The sequence below is a fragment of the Eleutherodactylus coqui genome, chromosome 7 (genome assembly GCF_035609145.1).
Source record: "Eleutherodactylus coqui strain aEleCoq1 chromosome 7, aEleCoq1.hap1, whole genome shotgun sequence".
NCBI classification, from domain to species: domain Eukaryota; kingdom Metazoa; phylum Chordata; class Amphibia; order Anura; family Eleutherodactylidae; genus Eleutherodactylus; species Eleutherodactylus coqui.
Window position 1 is genome coordinate 155,274,878 of NC_089843.1, and position 18,209 is coordinate 155,293,086.

General features: G+C 44.6%; 2 protein-coding genes across 4 annotated transcripts in view; one reads left to right on the forward strand and one right to left on the reverse strand.

Annotated features, from left to right (window-relative positions):
- ZGRF1 (zinc finger GRF-type containing 1) overlaps positions 1 to 9,876 on the reverse strand; it is a 63,729-nt gene extending 53,853 nt beyond the window's left edge. Inside the window, exons 1-6 of the mRNA XM_066573841.1 lie at positions 9,755 to 9,876; positions 7,311 to 7,367; positions 7,156 to 7,233; positions 5,674 to 5,733; positions 3,612 to 3,788; positions 1,685 to 3,230 (exon numbers count right to left, since the gene is read on the reverse strand). Coding sequence (XP_066429938.1) covers positions 1,685 to 3,230; positions 3,612 to 3,788; positions 5,674 to 5,733; positions 7,156 to 7,233; positions 7,311 to 7,331 — 1,882 coding nt within the window. The 5' untranslated portion in view covers positions 7,332 to 7,367; positions 9,755 to 9,876. The remainder of the gene's footprint in view (positions 1 to 1,684; positions 3,231 to 3,611; positions 3,789 to 5,673; positions 5,734 to 7,155; positions 7,234 to 7,310; positions 7,368 to 9,754) is intronic.
- LARP7 (La ribonucleoprotein 7, transcriptional regulator) overlaps positions 9,823 to 18,209 on the forward strand; it is a 35,692-nt gene continuing 27,305 nt past the window's right edge. Inside the window, exon 1 of one of the 3 annotated variants that reach the window (XM_066573850.1) lies at positions 9,823 to 9,924. The gene's annotated coding sequence lies outside the window, so the exon portion shown is untranslated. Of the gene's footprint in view, positions 9,925 to 9,944; positions 10,083 to 10,386; positions 10,409 to 18,209 lie in introns of those variants that run through there. The other 2 variants (XM_066573849.1, XM_066573851.1) reach the window with 2 other exon arrangements.

Sequence of the window (18,209 nt, forward strand, 5' to 3'; positions counted from 1 at the left end):
GCGCAGGACTATGCGGTTCCACATGCACGTTCATCGCACAGCAAGCTGTATAATCAATGGTACGACTACAATAGCATGCTGATGTGCTCTAATGGCAGCTAGAGGAGAGCTGACATCCCCCTCTGTACTTTCTAATTACTTCTGCTTGCAGGAGATACATGAATGAATAAAAATATCTATTTCAAAGAAGTATAACGCTTTACTTCTCCAATTCACAATCTTAACCAAAAAATACCTGGAAACATATGGAAATTAAAGCGACCCTCCAGACCTGGAGAAATAAAGATACCGCACCTCTTCTCTGCCTACCTGATGCACACTGTGTATTAGTATGCGTCATTAGTCAAAGACACTGCATGCTGCTCTGATCGTATGATAAAAAAAATAAACTCACCTTCTCACCTATTATAACCAACTCCTGCAATTACAGTCCATACCGGAGAAGAAGCGGCTCCAGCACAATAAACGTAGCAAGCAGAGGAAACCGCTGGCCTTGTAATAAAATCCACAATCTTTATTCAATCCACCAAAAACGATATAACAGGCAATAGGACCTCCATATAACGCTATTACTCCAACACGTTACAAAATGTGGAGTCCTTAATCACGGTACCATTGACGCTTGTGTGTAACAGCGTTACATGGAGAGGTTTGTCTGCTATAGGGCTATTGATGGATTGAATAGATTGTGGATAACAAGACTGAAGTATTTCTCTACTCATGTAAGCAGCCCTGGCCAGTCAGAGCAGTATGTAGTCTTAGACTGGGTTCACACACAGCGGAATCCCGGCGGGAATCTTGCGGTTTGGCCGCAGCGAAAAACCGCGAGATTCCCGCTGGGAGAAGCGCTGCTTCAAAACCCACAGCACTTAGCTGCGGGTTTTGAAGCGGCCTGGCCGCTCGCTCTTTCGCTGCGGCCGGCGCTCCCATAGAAGAGAGCGCAGCTGCAGCGGAAGAAAAAAAATAAACATGCTGCGGCCGCCGAATCCACACCGCAGCGCCGGCTTTGCTGTCCTGCGTCGACGAGATTTCTGAGAAATCTCGTCCACATGGCTGGCTGCTGCAGGTGGATTTGCCGCAGCGAAATTCCAGTCGGAATTTCCGCAGCAAATCCACCCCGCGTGAACCCAGCCTTAGACTACCCATACATACTAATGCACAGGTAGTCAGAGACGTAGTGTGACTTTGCTTGTTTGTCAAAGACTGGAGGTTCACCCTAAGCGGGATTTGTGTTTATACATAGAGTGTGTTGTGTTTAATACAAATGCCACTATGGCTACCTGTCCACAGGCGTTGCAGTATCCTGCGGCGGAGATCCGCGGCGGGATACCGCCGCTCGGGAGCAGGAGCCGGCAGACGGTTCTCCACTGTCAGTCTGACAGATAGGCTGACCGCGGAGAATCGTGGTAAATTTGCAGTATGCTGCGATTTGCCGTCCGCGAGAAGAATCGCAATGCTTCTCCGCTCGTGGACAGGGGGGAAGCGACACTATGGGGAGCTTTCACTGCGTTCTCCGCGGCTAGGTTATCGCCGCGGGGAACACAAATCAAACCCGCCCGTGGACAGGCAGCCTAAATCTCGTAAGACCATGAGAAAAAAAATGGGCTACAGGCATATTGCTTTTGAAAGTAACATCTATAAATGAGGTCTTATTTCTGTGGAATTAAAAATCTGTAATCCTGACCTTGCTCTTCTACCATCTCCGAGCATGCCTGCCCATCATTGTCCGTACTGCTGGTTGTAGTTGGGCACATCACATTGAACACATTCAAGCTCTCTAGAGCATTGTTAGGCTCGGTTAAAGACTTCAAGAGTGAAATGCTGCTTCCTGAAGACCATAGTTCAGGCGAGTTACACTCTTCGTTAGACCCTTGAACTGAATGTTGCATGTTGGCATTTGGCAACAAAGAAGGCGATTTGTCCCCAAGGTGTCCAATCGAGTCATCAGTAGGTAATGCGTTCTGCTTGGATATATCATTGGATGGAAACATAAACTGGCCAGCAGGGATAGAGCTTTCCTCAGCTTTGAATGGAAATAAAAATTCACTCTTCCCTGCTGTCTGTATAACACTGCCATTCATCATTATCTCTGCTTTGTCAGTGTCACCACTTTCAACTACTTCGGATTGATCCTTCAGCAGTTTTTGTATAGTGGATTCACTTTCGACCTTGTCACTTGACAATTCAGATACTGTTGTGATACCACATTCTGCGACATTTTCATAACGTGAAACGTTTTCCATATAGTCGTGTTTTTCTCGAGTTGTCTTCTGTATACAATCTTGTTTCGCAGTTAATTCTGCCCTTGCTTTAGTTGGGTGTGATACACGGTCTGGCTGCATTTCTGTTGAATCAGTATCATCTAATTCTGTAAAATCAAAACTGTCGATTAGATTAAATGTGATCTCTGAGAAAGCTCCATCATTATTCTCCACATCTGTGATAAACTCATCAGCATCCACAGCCAATGAATCTGGTGTAAGTGACTGACTATTCGTTAGTCCATGTTCAGAAACATGGGATTCAGACCACTGCTTGCTTTCTACTTTATCTGTTTTACTTTCCAACCCCCTCACTTTTTCATCTATCAGACAATCACTATGACTGATATCAAGTCTTTTGTCTGTGCTAAGTGACACTACAAAGTCATCCTGGTCAATCTGAGGAGCACTTGAAGCTGGAGGGATATCTAGGTAAACATCCCATCGACTCTTGACAGGCTTAGTTCTTACCGGCGATAGTTCATATGGTTTGGGGCCTTCTGGGACATTTGTCATAGATGACGTGTTCTGTACCTCTTTATTGCACACAGTAGACACTGCGGCAGGCAACTGATCGGCAACTGATCCTTTCTGACTTGGCAGAGTGTTCAGCAAAGCCAATATTTGTGCGGTGCTTCGTGGTTTTTGTTTAGTTCTATCACCGTCTACTATCTTGTCACCATTTTCATTTGTAAGCATATCCTTTGGAGTCACAGAAAAGTTACTATGACAAATATTTTCTCTGACATCTGGATTTGTTGTAGTTACTAATGCCTGCTTTGAAGAACAGATTATTTGCTTGTCTTGACCTGCCTGTTTTCCATAAGTAGCAGCGAAGAGGGGAGATGTGGTATAGAGGTGTGGAGATTGAGAAGAGCATCCACGTGTCAATTGAGCAGATGACAAACTTGCCGTCTCTTCTGCATCTAGAGATGGCTTCTTTGTAATTTCGCGAGGACCTTGAAAACCCTGGAAAAATATACATTTTCTTCTTTAATGCATATTTTAAAATATGCAGCAAGATTAAAAATCTGCACAAACTTTATCCTGCTCTTTGTCCTTGGGGTTTTAAAAGTCTAACTCGCTAGCACTGGATTGTAAACTCTCTTGGATTTTCAGGGTAGAATCCATAGGGAATCTATAATAAATTTGGCCTAAAAGAGAGCAGACAGTTTTGTACCCCATAATGTTTTGGTACGTACTCCAAACTTAAATGCCTACTATTCCTTTGCCCTTGATTTATAGGGGTAACAGAAGACACGTCACCCCAGTTCTCTCAATCTGACATCACCAAACAATTTCCCATGGTTATAACCTAAAGATCAATCATTAAAAAACAATGGTTCTCACAGTAAATTTTCTCTTTAAGCCCGTTGGATGTTGCAGGCCGATAGGCTTCAGAGCAACTCTGCTGAAGATTGGAACGTCCTTACTTTCAGTAGAACTCTTTGTGGAGCTGCTGATATCACCCACATCTTCCACCGTGATTAGATAGCGATCACTTTCCAGTTCATCTCCAGGGTTCACCTATCAGACAAAAAGTGATATACAAGCACTACTTTTATTATCTGGTGGTAAAGAAAATATTTTTTTTTAACCTTAGCATATAAAACTATTCTAAATCTATTATTAATGAAAATCTACAACACCAAAAACGAGGTTTGACCTTTTAAAATTGTTTCAACATTTGGAACAGGTACAGCACCTCCTTTTACAGTGTTCTTGTTCACTAAAGGTATAATTATTATTGATAAGTGCTATAGATGTTTTGTCAGGGCTAATGCTTCTAGTTGCTGACAGCTATGGCTCCTTAATGGGTTGTCACACAAAAACTGTTTATAGTTAAAATCAGTTCATTTGGCAATAGAGAATGAGATTTCTCCCCAAGGTGTCTAATTGAGGTATCAATATTTTTATGTAATGTGTTCTGCTTGGACATATCATGTGATGGAAACATAATCCGGCAAGCAGGGATGTAGCCTTCCTCAGCTTTAGACATAAAAATACACCCTTTCCTGCTGTCTATATATCACTGACATTCAGCATTATCTCTGCTCTGTTGTCATTGTCGCCACTTTCAACTATTTTGGACTGGTCCTTCAGGAGGTTTTTGTATAGTGGATTCACTTTTGACTTTGTCACTTGACAATCCAGATACTGTTGTGATAGCACAGGTTCACAGCTCACGTCCCAGTGCTGGACTCGAGGCGGAAGCCATCTGTCAAGTAGAGCAGGGTTTCCCAACTCCAGTCCTCAGGGATCCCCAACAGGTCATGTTTTCAGGATATCCTATAGTAAGAACCCCTGTGGCAATGTCTGAGGCACCGACAATAATTACATCACCTGTGCAACACTGAGGAAATCCTGAAAACATGACCTGTTGGGGGTCCCTGAGGCTCCTGACTAGAGTTGAGAAACACTTATCTAGAGCAAAGGACAGTTTAAACACTACTGTGCATGCGCCAGAGCAATGCAAATAGGTGGCTGGGCTGGGAGCTACTGCGCATGAGCAAACAATGAGCGCTTTCAAGAACCTGGCCAGATGCACAGATGCCACTGCACAAGCACATCCACCACTGCATGACCTCAGTGGCGGTTGTTTTTTCCAATATGAAGATCAGCTGACTCCAAAGAGTTTTCGCAAGAAGAATAAGCAAATTAATAAAATCATATGTATGGTTCACATAGTTGAATAACAGACGCTCGCGTATTTCAAACAAAAAATATGTTCTTAATCGTACTGATAGGATTCCGAACATTTTTGTTTAAAACATGCAAGTGTCTGGCTTTGAGCCGCACATTCAGCGCCGTGTTTGATGGAATTTTGAAATAAAGACGTTTTTATTACATTTGCATGTGCTTCTTGAGAAAACCAAGAAACCAAAGCTACTAAGGTGAGCTTATACATATTTCTGTATTGCTATAAAGCTCGATTGCTGAAATGGGAATACCCTTTAATTTATCTCGGATTTTCTATTAGTGTTGCTTGTTGTGATCGGCAGGGCAATAAAATTGGACTGATATTTGCTAAATTGCATTAGATAATTCTGATCCGATTTTTAGCAAAAGTCACCAAAATATTGGCTCTCTACTTTGAGCAGAAAGGACATGTGTGTTGGCCTAGTGCTGCTGCCTTGCAGTGCTGGGGTTCTAGGCTTGAATCGGACCTTGATGGGGATTTGAACCATGGACCCCACCACTGCAAGACAGCAGTGCTAACCGCTGGAACACCACTTCCACTGTTGTTCAAAGAAGCCTAATTAGAAAACCAGATTTTTACTCCTAGTGATTTTAATGGAAGTCAGAATTGGGAGTCCTGATTCAAAATATATATATTTTTTTAATCGTGTCAGTCACTCCTGACCCGAATATTTCAATAATCGCTCCACACTATTGTTGATGCAATACTTACCATTCCAGTTTTCAGATAGATAGTGTCCAAGCGTTGTCCTTTGTCGCTATACAGTGCTGCCTATATAAAGAAACATTTATGTGAAAAATGTAGTTTTTGTTGATCCCCGTGCCCAAAATTATATAAAATCAATATGCTCACTGTGGGACCGGGCGGCTGCTTCAGCGCCATGGCAACTGACAGGTGACGTCACCGGGTGAGAAGACCTGGTGATGTCCCGTGGGTTTCTAATGCAGAAGCCCTGAGGCAGGCTTATGGAACGCCATGATTATGTCACTGTCTGGCCTCCAATTAGCTGCAGCGGTCACGTAGGTAACTAACCCACATGACCACTGCCGCCAAAGTAAACAGAATCGGTGTGGTGGAGGCAGGAGAGTAGCGTGGTGGTGGTAAGCAAGTAAGTATATATTTTTTTCCTATACTTTATCCCCCCGCTGCCATCAATGATCTTAAGTTTGGAAAACCCCTTTAAACAATCGGAATGCATTTCTTAATGTGCTGTCTTGGCCTAAATCAAAGAGTACTTGTATGGCTCCTTTCACACCTTATTTGTGACTTTTTATTGGCCAAACACATGCCAACAGTTTTATTTCAGCATAGATTTAAAGGTCCTTTTACATAAAAAGATAGTCTTTCAAACAACTTAAAGATTTAACAATGTATTTGCATAAAGTGTTAATGGCCAGTAACACTTTATCATCTTCATTTGCATGTAAAAGGGCCTCCAGGAGCTGCTTGCAGATCCTAGCATGTGATTAATCACGGCGCCCGGCTGTGCACACAGCTGCATTGTTCTGCTCAGGGCTGATGGCACATTACACTGTTATCTGCCGACACCCATGGAGATAACAGTGTGTGGGCTATTGAGAGATAAAGGTGTTTGCTTTATCTCTCGGTAGCTGAACTATGGATTTTACATGTAACGATCACTCATTTTCAGTGATTTGAACGAATTTTGAGCGATCATTACGTGTAAATGGGCCTTAACAGATATATGTCAGAATAAAATTCTATTATTTTAATACAATGGCAGCTGTACAATTGATTTCTGCATATCTCCATATCAAACTGTATGTTCCATATGTGCCGTGTAAAGGACATAAGCAGTGAAGCAAAGAAAACTGGAAACTGTTCTACTCTGAATGGAATATACAAGGGTGTTTTCAAATATACACACCTATCTTCATTGGCACTGTGTACACATGTGGTGATCGTGTGCAGCGCTGCCAATTACCCCATGCGGTCTCCTAGCAGAGTGTCGCAGCATTGAAGTTATTGACTGTTTAGTATTTATAGATGAAACACACTTAACTTTTTTTAAAACAGTAAAAATGATGCAAAACTATTTAAAATTTCAGTAAAATCCTTGAAGTTGTGCTGCACAACACGTGAATACAGCCTGCAATACTGAAATCTGTTCACAAGGAGCGGACCGCATTATCATCATCATCACCACTACATTAGGCACAATATAAACATCACCTGTTGTCCTCCTGATGTCTTCAAAATACCGTCTTGCCAAACCTTAGCCTTTTTAGTCTTCTGGTGTGTATAGAGAACCTAAAGAAACACGGATCATGATTATTATAGCAAATTAGGTTTTGCCTTTTCTAAACAGAAAGTAACTATATACTTACAGTGTACACCGGGGCAGCCATGGCTTCATGTGAGGAACCATTTACACACACCGATTGCTAAAAAAAACAAAACATTATATATAAATATATGAATTTCTCAAAACAGACTATTATTAAACCAACTGGCAAGTTATGATCTCTTTGACCCCATTCAAAAAGCCTATTTTAGAGCAGAAATCTGCACCATTTTAGCATTTAATTGAACGATATGGAAATCCACACCGTAATTCTCGCAGCGGTTTATGCGTGCAGATTTGCTCTCTTGACTGGGGCTAAATCGGTGTGTGGATCTGCATGCAAATCCGTGGCAGGACACCGTGGCTCAGCCTTGGATTGCTGTTGTGGATTAAGTGTCAGATCCACATTGAAAAAAATCTGACACTTAATAGACAGTGTGAACATGCCCTTAGATTACAAGGAGCAGGGTTTCCCATCAATTTACTGTAAAAGAATTAAAACATAACGTCTCCGGTAATCCATCATCATCTGAATGGCTGCCATGTCATTCTAAATATGTGGCGGAACAAAATTCCGGTAGGGATCACATGATCATTTCAAAAAGGGGTTGTCATAGTGGGACAGGAGGTAGTCCGGTAATATCAAGTTATCACCTATCCACTGGATAGGTGACAACTGATAAATCAGTGGGGGTCCGACTGCTGGTCCCCCCAGCAACTGCTAAGACGGACATCCCATATTCCCATATTTGAGTCCAGCAGCAGCACTGTCACTGCCTTCATCTCTACGGTACTGGCAGAGATAGCCGCAGTACTTGACAACCTCTGAAAGTCCCATTGAAATGAATGGAGTGGCATTGGCATACACAACCGCTACTTCATTCATTCTGGGACCCTCGCCCTGGTGGTTGATAGTAGTGCCCGGGGTCAGACACCCCCCCCAGTCTATCAGTTATCACGTATCCAGTGGATAGGGGTAACTTGTTTTCATGGGACAACCCCTTTCTAGAGGAGCTGCGACATACTTGTTTCCTCCGTAAGACACACTGCAGGGAGGGACATACTCAAGCCGCCTTCACACTCGCGATATCCTTGTGTTTTTTTAACACGAATGCCAATAGGTCTTTCTAATGTTAAAAACGCATCATACAAAAATCGCAAAGTACAAACGTGCGATTTTTGTGCAATGCGTATTTAACATTCAAAAGGCCTGTTGACGTTTGCGTTAAAAAAATAAAATACAGCGATATCGCAAGTGTGAAGGCGGCCTCAAAAAGCATGAATGGCATTACTAATTGGGGAATCTTCACGCATAATGAGCTTCCAATGCGTTTTATACAGGGAATGAGTGGGGCTCAGATATACAGGGCGCCTGAAAAGTGTGTAGGCACTCATAAAATGAAGGCGGTTGGGCAGACGGTCATCCAATTTGCATACAAGCTGCGGAGGAGACCTGAGGCCGTCTGATTAACATGACAGCCAGTTCGAATGCCGCCATCTTGCATCCAACTCGGATTATTCCGCTGGGAAGGTAGGTGTGTGAGATGTCAACCCGACAGAGAATCCCACACAGATGTGCTTTATTGTGACGTGACTTCATTGGTTCCCATGTCAGCGGAGATCTTTCTCCATTACATTAATGTGACTAATGGCGTCCTCTCCAGCAGAGCGTGTAGTCAGGGGAACGAAGCACATGTATCAGCGCAGCACATTTCAATCGTCCTCAAAAAGCCGCTATTTTACCGCGTCCGACAGTGGTTTTTTTTTAACGCACCCCATTTTCCTGGATTTAGAAAACGCCCCGTTCCAGCACCAGTCTGTGGAGCCCCGTTGAGATCAATAGGAGCGTTCTACCACAGCGTTGGGGTACGTGGACTGATAAAGAGTTGCGCTGGGGTTTGTGGTCCGTGTGCCGCCCGAGGTGCAGGACCCCACATACTGACAGGTGCCGGTGTTCTCTGACAATCGCCAGATTACATTGATTTTTTAAATTCATTTACATTTTTTGTAATTTGGAAGCGTCGGCTCTTTCGTCCTCACGCAACAAGCGCCACAACGCAGCACTCGTCGTCTGTCCCAAGAGGGCGGGCTGAACCGGGGCCTCCATACTGCCAACTTAGTCTACGCATAAATGGCATCAGCAACAAGCGACGGAGGACGACCGGACGACAGAACGTGCGAATCCGCCTGTCTGAAGCCGAATTAAGAAGACAAAGGGAATTTCAGCGGCTTGTGTTCTATAGACGCTCCTTCCACCATACAGCGCCCCCTATCAGGCAGCGGTGCAACAAGCCGGAGAGCGCGCATGCCTCCCATATACTGCTAGCAACCCAGAACATGGGTCATGAGGGAACTCGTCGTTTCCAAAGCACCACCGTCCTACATACACAAGGGGAGAGCAGACATAACAGCTGGGCTGTCCCATTACACCTCTCACCCCCGGGCACACTGGACGGCGGGTGACACACTACACGCCGCACTACTCACACCTCACAGCTCATTCCAATATTTCGCGCCCGCGTGACGTCATAGCCCTGCGCCGCACGGAACAGATCGCACGGACCGTCGGCTGTGGAAACCACCGAGCTGCTCCGGAAACCGGCTCTAGTTTATTGCATGAAACCACTTGTAAATAATTGTTCTACGTGGGAGTGAGAGTAAGCGTCTGTCCGAGAGTTGTTTCTATGGTAACGCAGGCAGCACACAGCCACCCTCCGCGCTGGGCCTGTCCTGCTGTGTGTCGCGCAGTAGTGACGTCAGGTCGCGCTCTACTACTGGCTGGCTTCCTGAGCTGTAGTGACATGAGAGCTGGCAGGTGAGATGATCCGTCCCCGGGTCCGTGGCTCTTCCCAGCAGTGTGTGTGAGCCTCCTCCGCAGGGCTGGCGGCCATTGCTTCAAAACCACTAGTGACCTTGTTACTTGGTGTGCACGAGTATGACCTCCATGCATTTAGATGGACTTATTCACACAGGCGATTATTTTTGTTTTCACGTCTGTTCTACGTGTCGGGGTTGTTTTCAGTGGGACCTTAAAAGACGTCGCACGGCGTGTGATGGGAGGTTCCATTGAAATCAGTGAAACGCTTCCGGTCCTGTGACGCACGGGAAACACGGGCCTGAGGAGCGCAACTTAGAAGCCAGGTGGTTTTTAATTAAAATCGCATCTGTGCAAAAACCGCATGTTGACAACCGGTATCATACCTGCCGGTGTGCATTTAGCCTCAGGCTGCTCTCTCTCTCGCGCACACACACACAGCACCGTCAAAGTGCTGCCATTTTACCGCGTTTTTTTTAACGCACCCCATTATCCTGGTATTAGAAAACACCCCGTTCCAGCGCAGGTCTGCGAGGCCCCAGTGAACTTGAGCATTCAAAACACTGCGGTAATCACGGTAAAAAGCGCACATGTGAGAGTGGCCTTAGGCCTCATGTCCACAGGGACAGATCCGCAGCGGGTGTCCCGCACGCGTGATCCGCGCCCCATAGGGATGCATTGGTAATTAAATACGTGCGGATGTCATTTTCCCTTGAGGCGCAGATTGCGTGTGCGGGAAAACACCCGCAGCATGCTCCATTTTTGTGCGGGGCTCCCGCAGGCTTCTGTGGAAGCCGTCCGGATCCGTGGCACACCCGCAGCTGAATTCCTGCTCGCCGGCTCGGGAGAGCAGGAGTTTTTAAAAAATGGAGTGCACGGCGCATGCACGCTGCCGGCGTGCCGAGCACATCCGCCGGGCCGAGGAAAGAAGATCCAGCCGCGGCGGAGGGCAGATCCGCAGCGTCCGGACAGGTGAGTAATGCTTATTTTCTAGCCTCAAGTCCGCGGGAAAGGAGGGACCCGCTGCGGGATTCTGCATGAAGAATCTGTGGCGGGCCTGATTTTCCCCGTGGACATGAGGCCTTAGGGTACGTGGACTGGTGCAGGACTCCGCATACTGACAGGTGCTGTTTTTAGTCGGAGTCTGACCCTGTGCCCGGCCGGTGACTCCGCGTACTTGTCCACTGTCTGCTGTATCTGTGCTGGGGAGTGCTGGACGGCACCCATGCGCATTATAGCTGATGCCACACCGTCGCTGGGCGATGATGCTGATTCCATGGTCCATTGACTTCAAGGGAAACCATCCGAAAAGTAGTTCATGGGCAATATAGGGGTACGTCCGCGTGCATTCGGCCCAAGTCTGAGAATCAGACATGCTGCGTTTTTTTTTTTGTTTTTTTTTAAATTTATTTATTTACATTTTTTGCTATTTTGTACTGTCAATCTGACTAAGAAAACAAACAAACCCGCGTGCGTACACCCACTCACATGGCTAGGACCTATTTCAGTCCAAGAGTCGGATGTGGAAATAATGTTTGTGTGTATGTACCCTTATCTAGGGATAAATCTGTCAATCAGCAGGGAGCGCAGTTACCGAATACACTGGACTCCCACGTTCACAGAGCTCACATCACACTTTCAGGCGCTAACCAATAGTCTCACATCTGTCCTACTTAGGCCTCATGCCCACAGCTGTATGTGTAAAATGCCGCAGGCCTCCCGTAGCATTTTACTCATTACAGCCCATACACTCTGCCGGCAGAGACTGCGTATGCCCATGAATCACACGCTCACGGACATGCGCAGTGGGATTTCTATTTCTTGAAGTTTGTTTGCAGAAAAAAGTGACATTGCACTTCTTGTGATGGATTCTGCATCAGTAAATCTGCATGGATGAGCCCCAATGAAAGAAGCCAGTCTATATGCGGATCTGTGCCAGCAAGCACAGCCGTAGATTATGAGGCAAATCCATGTTTTAGTTGGGTGGGGGAGTAGGGGGTTACGCAACGTGTACCCCTGTGCACATAGTTTCAGCCATACTCGCCTCCTGCAGTGCCCCCCCCAGTCCAGAGGTCCTGGTCCCTGGCATTCTGGCTCCTGAAGGAGCTGCAGTGGTCGCATGATGCTTGTAGAACCTCTGTGAAGTCAGCACCCCATCTTTCAAAAAAGTTATTTTTTTTATGAGTTCTGGATGCACCCCAAAGCGTTCTAGAGTTCCCTATTAATTTTTTAAATAGTTCTAGCGAATTAGGCAAAAAAAACAACAAATGTATCTCTGCGGTGCTAACTTCCAAAAATGATATTAATAAATCAGCGAGAACTTTGTAAATATGGGTATTAGAGCTTCGAGCATTAAGAGTTTTCTTCAGAACTCTTGAGGTGCTACCCAGAACTCTTATAAAATCGCGGGATTTCCCCAAATTTTTTTTTACACATAATAACTGAAATTTTTTTGATCCGGCATCTAAAAATCAGCGAGAACTTTATAAATATTGGTTCTAGAGCTTCGAGCATTCAGAGTTTTCTTCAGAACTCTTGAGGTGCTACCCAGAACTCTTATAAAATCGCAGGATTTCCCAAAAATTTATTTACACATAACTGAAATTTTTGGATCCGGCATCTAAAAATCAGCGAGAACTTTGTAAATATTGGTTCTAGAGCTTCGAGCATTAAGAGTTTTCTTCAGAACTCTTGAGGTGCTACCCAGAACTCTTATAAAATTGCAGGATTTCCCCCAAAAATATTTACACATAATAACTGAAATGTTTTTGATTCGGCATTTGAAAATCAGCGAGAACTTTGTATATATTGGTTCTAGAGCTTCGAGCATTAGGAGTTTTCTTCAGAACTCTTGAGGTGCTACCCAGAACTCTTATAAAATCGCGGGATTTCCCCAAAATTTTTTACACATAACTGAAATTTTTGGATCCAGCATTTGAAAATCAGCGAGAACTTTGTAAATATTGGTTCTAGAGTTTCGAGCATTAAGAGTTTTCTTCAGAACTCTTGAGGTGCTACCCAGAACTCAAATAAAATCGCAGGTTTTCCCCCAAAAATATTTACACATAATAACTGAAATTTTTTTGATCCGGCATTTGAAAATCAGCGAGAACTTTGTAAATATTGGTTCTAGAGCTTCGAACATTCAGAGTTTTCTTCAGAACTCTGGAGGTGCTACCCAGAACTCTTATAAAATTGCAGGATTTCCCCAAAAATTTATTTAGACAAAACTGAAATTTTTTTGATCCGGCATCTAAAAATCAGTGAGAACTTTGTAAATATTGGTTCTAGAGCTTCGAACATTCAGAGTTTTTTTCAGAACTCTTGAGGTGCTACCCAGAACTCTTATAAAATCGCAGGATTTCCCAAAAAATTATTTACACATAATAACTGAAATTTTTGGATCCGGCATCTAAAAATCAGCGAGAACTTTGTAAATATTGGTTCTAGAGCCTCGAGCATTAGGAGTTTTCTTCAGAACTGTTGAGGTGCTACCCAGAACTCTTATAAAATCGCGGCATTTGAACAAACAATATCGACTTTATATCAGATGTTGGTTGAGGAGGACACGCGCAATTGCGGGAAAGACATTGAAAGGAATTGGGAGCGAGAACTAGGTGGCGCCCCCAGAGGAGTCTTGGAAAAAAAATCATACATCCTGTCACATAAAATGTCGGTTTCTAGCAAGGTGCAGGAGTTAAACTACAAAATACTAACAAGATGGTACCAGACCCCAGTGAAACTAGCCAGGATATTCCCCCAGTATCCGGATAAATGTTGGAGATGCCAATCGGAAAGAGGGTCATTTGTTCACCTCTGGTGGTCATGTCCTCTGATGCGCCCATTCTGGCAGGAGATCAACACTCTTTACTCCACGGTATGCAGAACTCAGGTCCAGTTTACGCCAGAAATAGTAGTACTGTCTATGTTCCCAGGATCAGTGGCACATTTGAAAAGCTCCCTACTCAGATTTTTTATACTGGCCATGCGACAGATAATCCCCAGAATATGGTAATCTACGACACCTCCCTCTAGAATAATGTGGTTGGAAGCTTTAGATCACCTGAAAGATATGGAAGAGCTCAGTGCCAGAGACGCACTAGGACATGAGAAATGTGCCTCTATCTGGATGATCTGGAACCAGTTTCGATTTTCTCCGGACCTAACCACATGGTTTCATTTCTTTCTTTTCTCCTTCTCTCTCATCTTATTTCACTTCTATGCCCACTGCATGTTTGCTTGATATAATCAGTTTTCTAAGGCTGGGTTCACACGGGGCGGATTTGCTGCGGAAATTCTGTGCAGAATTTCGCCGCGGCAAATCCGCATGCGGCCGCTAATCCCGGGATTAGCCAGCCTTGTGGACGAGATTTCTCAGAAATCTCGTCCACACGGGACGGCAAATCCGCTGCAGCTAAGCCGGCGCGGATTTGCCGACCGCGGCATGTTCATTTTTTTTTTCCCGCTGCGGGCGCGCTCTCCTCTGTGGGAAATCCTGCGATTTTATAAGAGTTCTGGGTAGCACCTCAAGAGTTCTGAAGAAAACTCTGAATGCTCGAAGCTCTAGAACCAGTATTTACAAAGTTCTCGCTGATTTTTAGATGCCGGATCCAAATATTACAGTTATTATGTGTAAATATTTTATGGGGAAATCCCACGATTTTATAAGAGTTCTGGGTAGCACCTCAAGAGTTCTGAAGAAAACTCTGAATGCTCGAAGCTCTAGAACCAATATTTATAAAGTTCTCGCTGATTTTTAGATGCCGGATCAAAAAAATTTCAGTTATTATGTGTAAAAAAAATTTGAGGAAATCCCGCGATTTTATAAGAGTTCTGGGTAGCACCTCAAGAGTTCTGAAGAAAACTCTTAATGCTCGAAGCTCTAGAACCCATATTTACAAAGTTCTCGCTGATTTTCAAATGCTGGATCCAAAAATTTCAGTTATGTGTAAAAAATTTTGGGGGAAATCCTGCAATTTTATAAGAGTTCTGGGTAGCACCTCCAGAGTTCTGAAGAAAACTCCTAATGCTCGAAGCTCTAGAACCAATATATACAAAGTTCTCGCTGATTTTCAAATGCCGGATCAAAAAAATTTCAGTTATTATGTGTAAATATTTTGGGGGGAAATCCTGCAATTTTATAAGAGTTCTGGGTAGCACCTCCAGAGTTCTGAAGAAAACTCCTAATGCTCGAAGCTCTAGAACCAATATATACAAAGTTCTCGCTGATTTTCAAATGCCGGATCAAAAAAATTTCAGTTATTATGTGTAAATATTTTGGGGGGAAATCCTGCAATTTTATAAGAGTTCTGGGTAGCACCTCAAGAGTTCTGAAGAAAACTCTGAATGCTCGAAGCTCTAGAACCAATATTTATAAAGTTCTCGCTGATTTTTAGATGCCGGATCAAAAAAATTTCAGTTATTATGTGTAAAAAAAAATTTGGGGAAATCCCGCGATTTTATAAGAGTTCTGGGTAGCACCTCAAGAGTTCTGAAGAAAACTCTTAATGCTCGAAGCTCTAATACCCATATTTACAAAGTTCTCGCTGATTTATTAATATCATTTTTGGAAGTTAGCACCGCAGAGATACATTTGTTGTTTTTTTTGCCTAATTCGCTAGAACTATTTAAAAAATTAATAGGGAACTCTAGAACGCTTTGGGGTGCATCCAGAACTCATAAAAAAAATAACTTTTTTGAAAAATGGGGTGCTGACTTCACAGAGGTGCTTGTAGACGTTATCGCTCGGCCAGTCACTGCCATTCATGGCATCCTCTTCACTGAAGATTGCCCGAGCAGTTATGTGCATGACGAAGGATGAGTGACTGTTACCAGTTTCCTCTGGGATCGGGTTGGCAGGCAGCGGGGCTCAGCAAGCCACGGAAGTAGATGAATATGGATTATTTCTCTATTTTACAACTCATCACAGCCAGCAGATTTTTTTTTCCTTGACTCCCGGAAAACCAGTTTAAGGGCTCTTCCACAGGAGCGTAAATACGCATCCTATTAGTCAGTAAATAGAGCCCACTGATAACAATGGGTTTTTTTCGTAGTTGCGCATTCTTCTCACAACTTTTGGCCACATAAGATAGAATATGCTGCTTTTTCTTTTTGGTGTGTATGACGCACTGTAATAACCCATTCAAATCAATGGACTGCGTAAATACACAGGAAACCTGCGTATAGGCAACAGCATAGTTCAGCCTGTGAATACGCTGCATATTAACGGATCCAAATATCCATACGCCCATGTGAATGCCCCCTAAGGGGTTGACTGGGGATACATTAACTTCTCCGCAAGGGTTAAATTGTCTCAATGGAATACATTTACTGTCCCGCTGGGCAGTCAGGAAAGTGTCTCTCTGTCAGGGGCTGCTGTTTTAATGTGTAAATTAGGAGTTCACATGGGCTGCACTATTATGCACGCTGCTCTTGCTGGGTTTTGCATTTTCTAGAGCTTTTGTGCTTATAATGGTTTGAATTAATAGTTTCCACCTTCGGAATGCAATCTATAAGGGTGGTTTGGGCAGTTACATTGTGATTAACATGTATTCACATGTCCCATTGAGGATTGTGCTCTGAACATGTGCCATATCCCTGTATATACTATGATCTGGAATATACTTTAGTTCAGGTTGATTAACTGCTTCATGGCTGGGCTAACACTTGCGTCTTCTCACTTGAGTTTCCCCTTATGCACACTGCTTGCTTATGGCTGCACCATACTGATTATTTGCAAGGCTTTTTATGTGCATCTTTGTAAAGCTACCTGCTGACTGATGTGCTGCTCCCTTCCATTTTAGAACAGTCTAAGGGGGGGCCCACAATTGCCGTCCGTGCGAACAATAGGCGTGCATTGAAAGGCGTGGACTTTTGCTGGTTCGCTCACACTTGCGGGTAGGAATTGCGGATTCCACGAGCAGAAGAAAAATCAAAGCATGCTCTATTTTGCTGCGGACTTCGCAAGTATGAGCTCCATTGATCTCTATGGATGTGAGCGATCCGCAGTGCATACGAAATTAACATTATGTATAGACACGGATTCGTATGCACGTTGGTAGGAGACCAGATACAAATGGCAAGAAGAAAGCAGGAATTTGTGGGCAGACAATGCAGGACAGTCTGGGCAGCAGCACACCCATCCAGACTGTCTGCAATCTCTGCTTGCTCTTCTTGGCTCTCCCTCCACAAGAATAAGTGTTTTTATATTTTTTTTTAAGTGGTTTATACTACCTCCAAAAAAAGTAGTATAAACCAGCCAAACCTAGAGAGCAGGATCCCGTTTTGAAGGCTCTCGGAACATCTCACCATGACAGCACAAGGGTATGCCACCGGAGCAGCTGCCTGAGCGGTAGGAGGGTGTTTCCAGGGGGTTGGGTAACTTTATAATGTCATTCCCTACTTGTGACCTTTCTTCCAAAAAATACGCTGTCCATACGGACAACTGCACGCATACATCACCATATGCAATTTGTTTCTACAATCATTCGCAGGTCTTCCTTCACGGATATCTGCACATGGAATCCGACCCGCTCGTGTGAGCCTGGACTAAGAGTTAAAGGGGTTGTCTCGCGAAATCAAGTGGGTCTATACACTTCTGTATGGCCATATTAATGCACTTTGTAATATACATTGTGCATTAATTATGAGCCATACAGAAGTTATTCACTTACCTGCTCTGTTGCTAGCGTCCTCGTCTCCATGGTGCCGTCTAAATTCGCTGGCGGCTTGCTTTTTTAGACGCGCTTGCGCAGTCCGTTCTTCTGCTCTGAGCACGAGCCGCTTCAGTGTGCTCGCCGCTACAGCTCTTCTGCGCATGCGCAGACGAGCTGTAACTTCTCGGGAGCGCGCTGGAGCAGCCATTCTGCTACCATCCTCTGTTAGAGGAAGGTGCAGAAACTGGAGCCGCCCAGCCGAGAAGCCGCCCAGCAGAGCCGCCCAGCCCAGCCGCCCAGGTAAGTGATGGGTGACGGACTGACGGGGGTGACGCGTGACTGACTACCGCTGTGGCCCCGGGGCCTACCGCTGTGGCCCCGGGGCCTACCGCGGGGGAGCCGGGGGCTAGCGCCGGTTACCTGCTGCCTGGTGGTGGGTGACTGGTCGGCCGCGTTCAATCCCGGGGTCCGC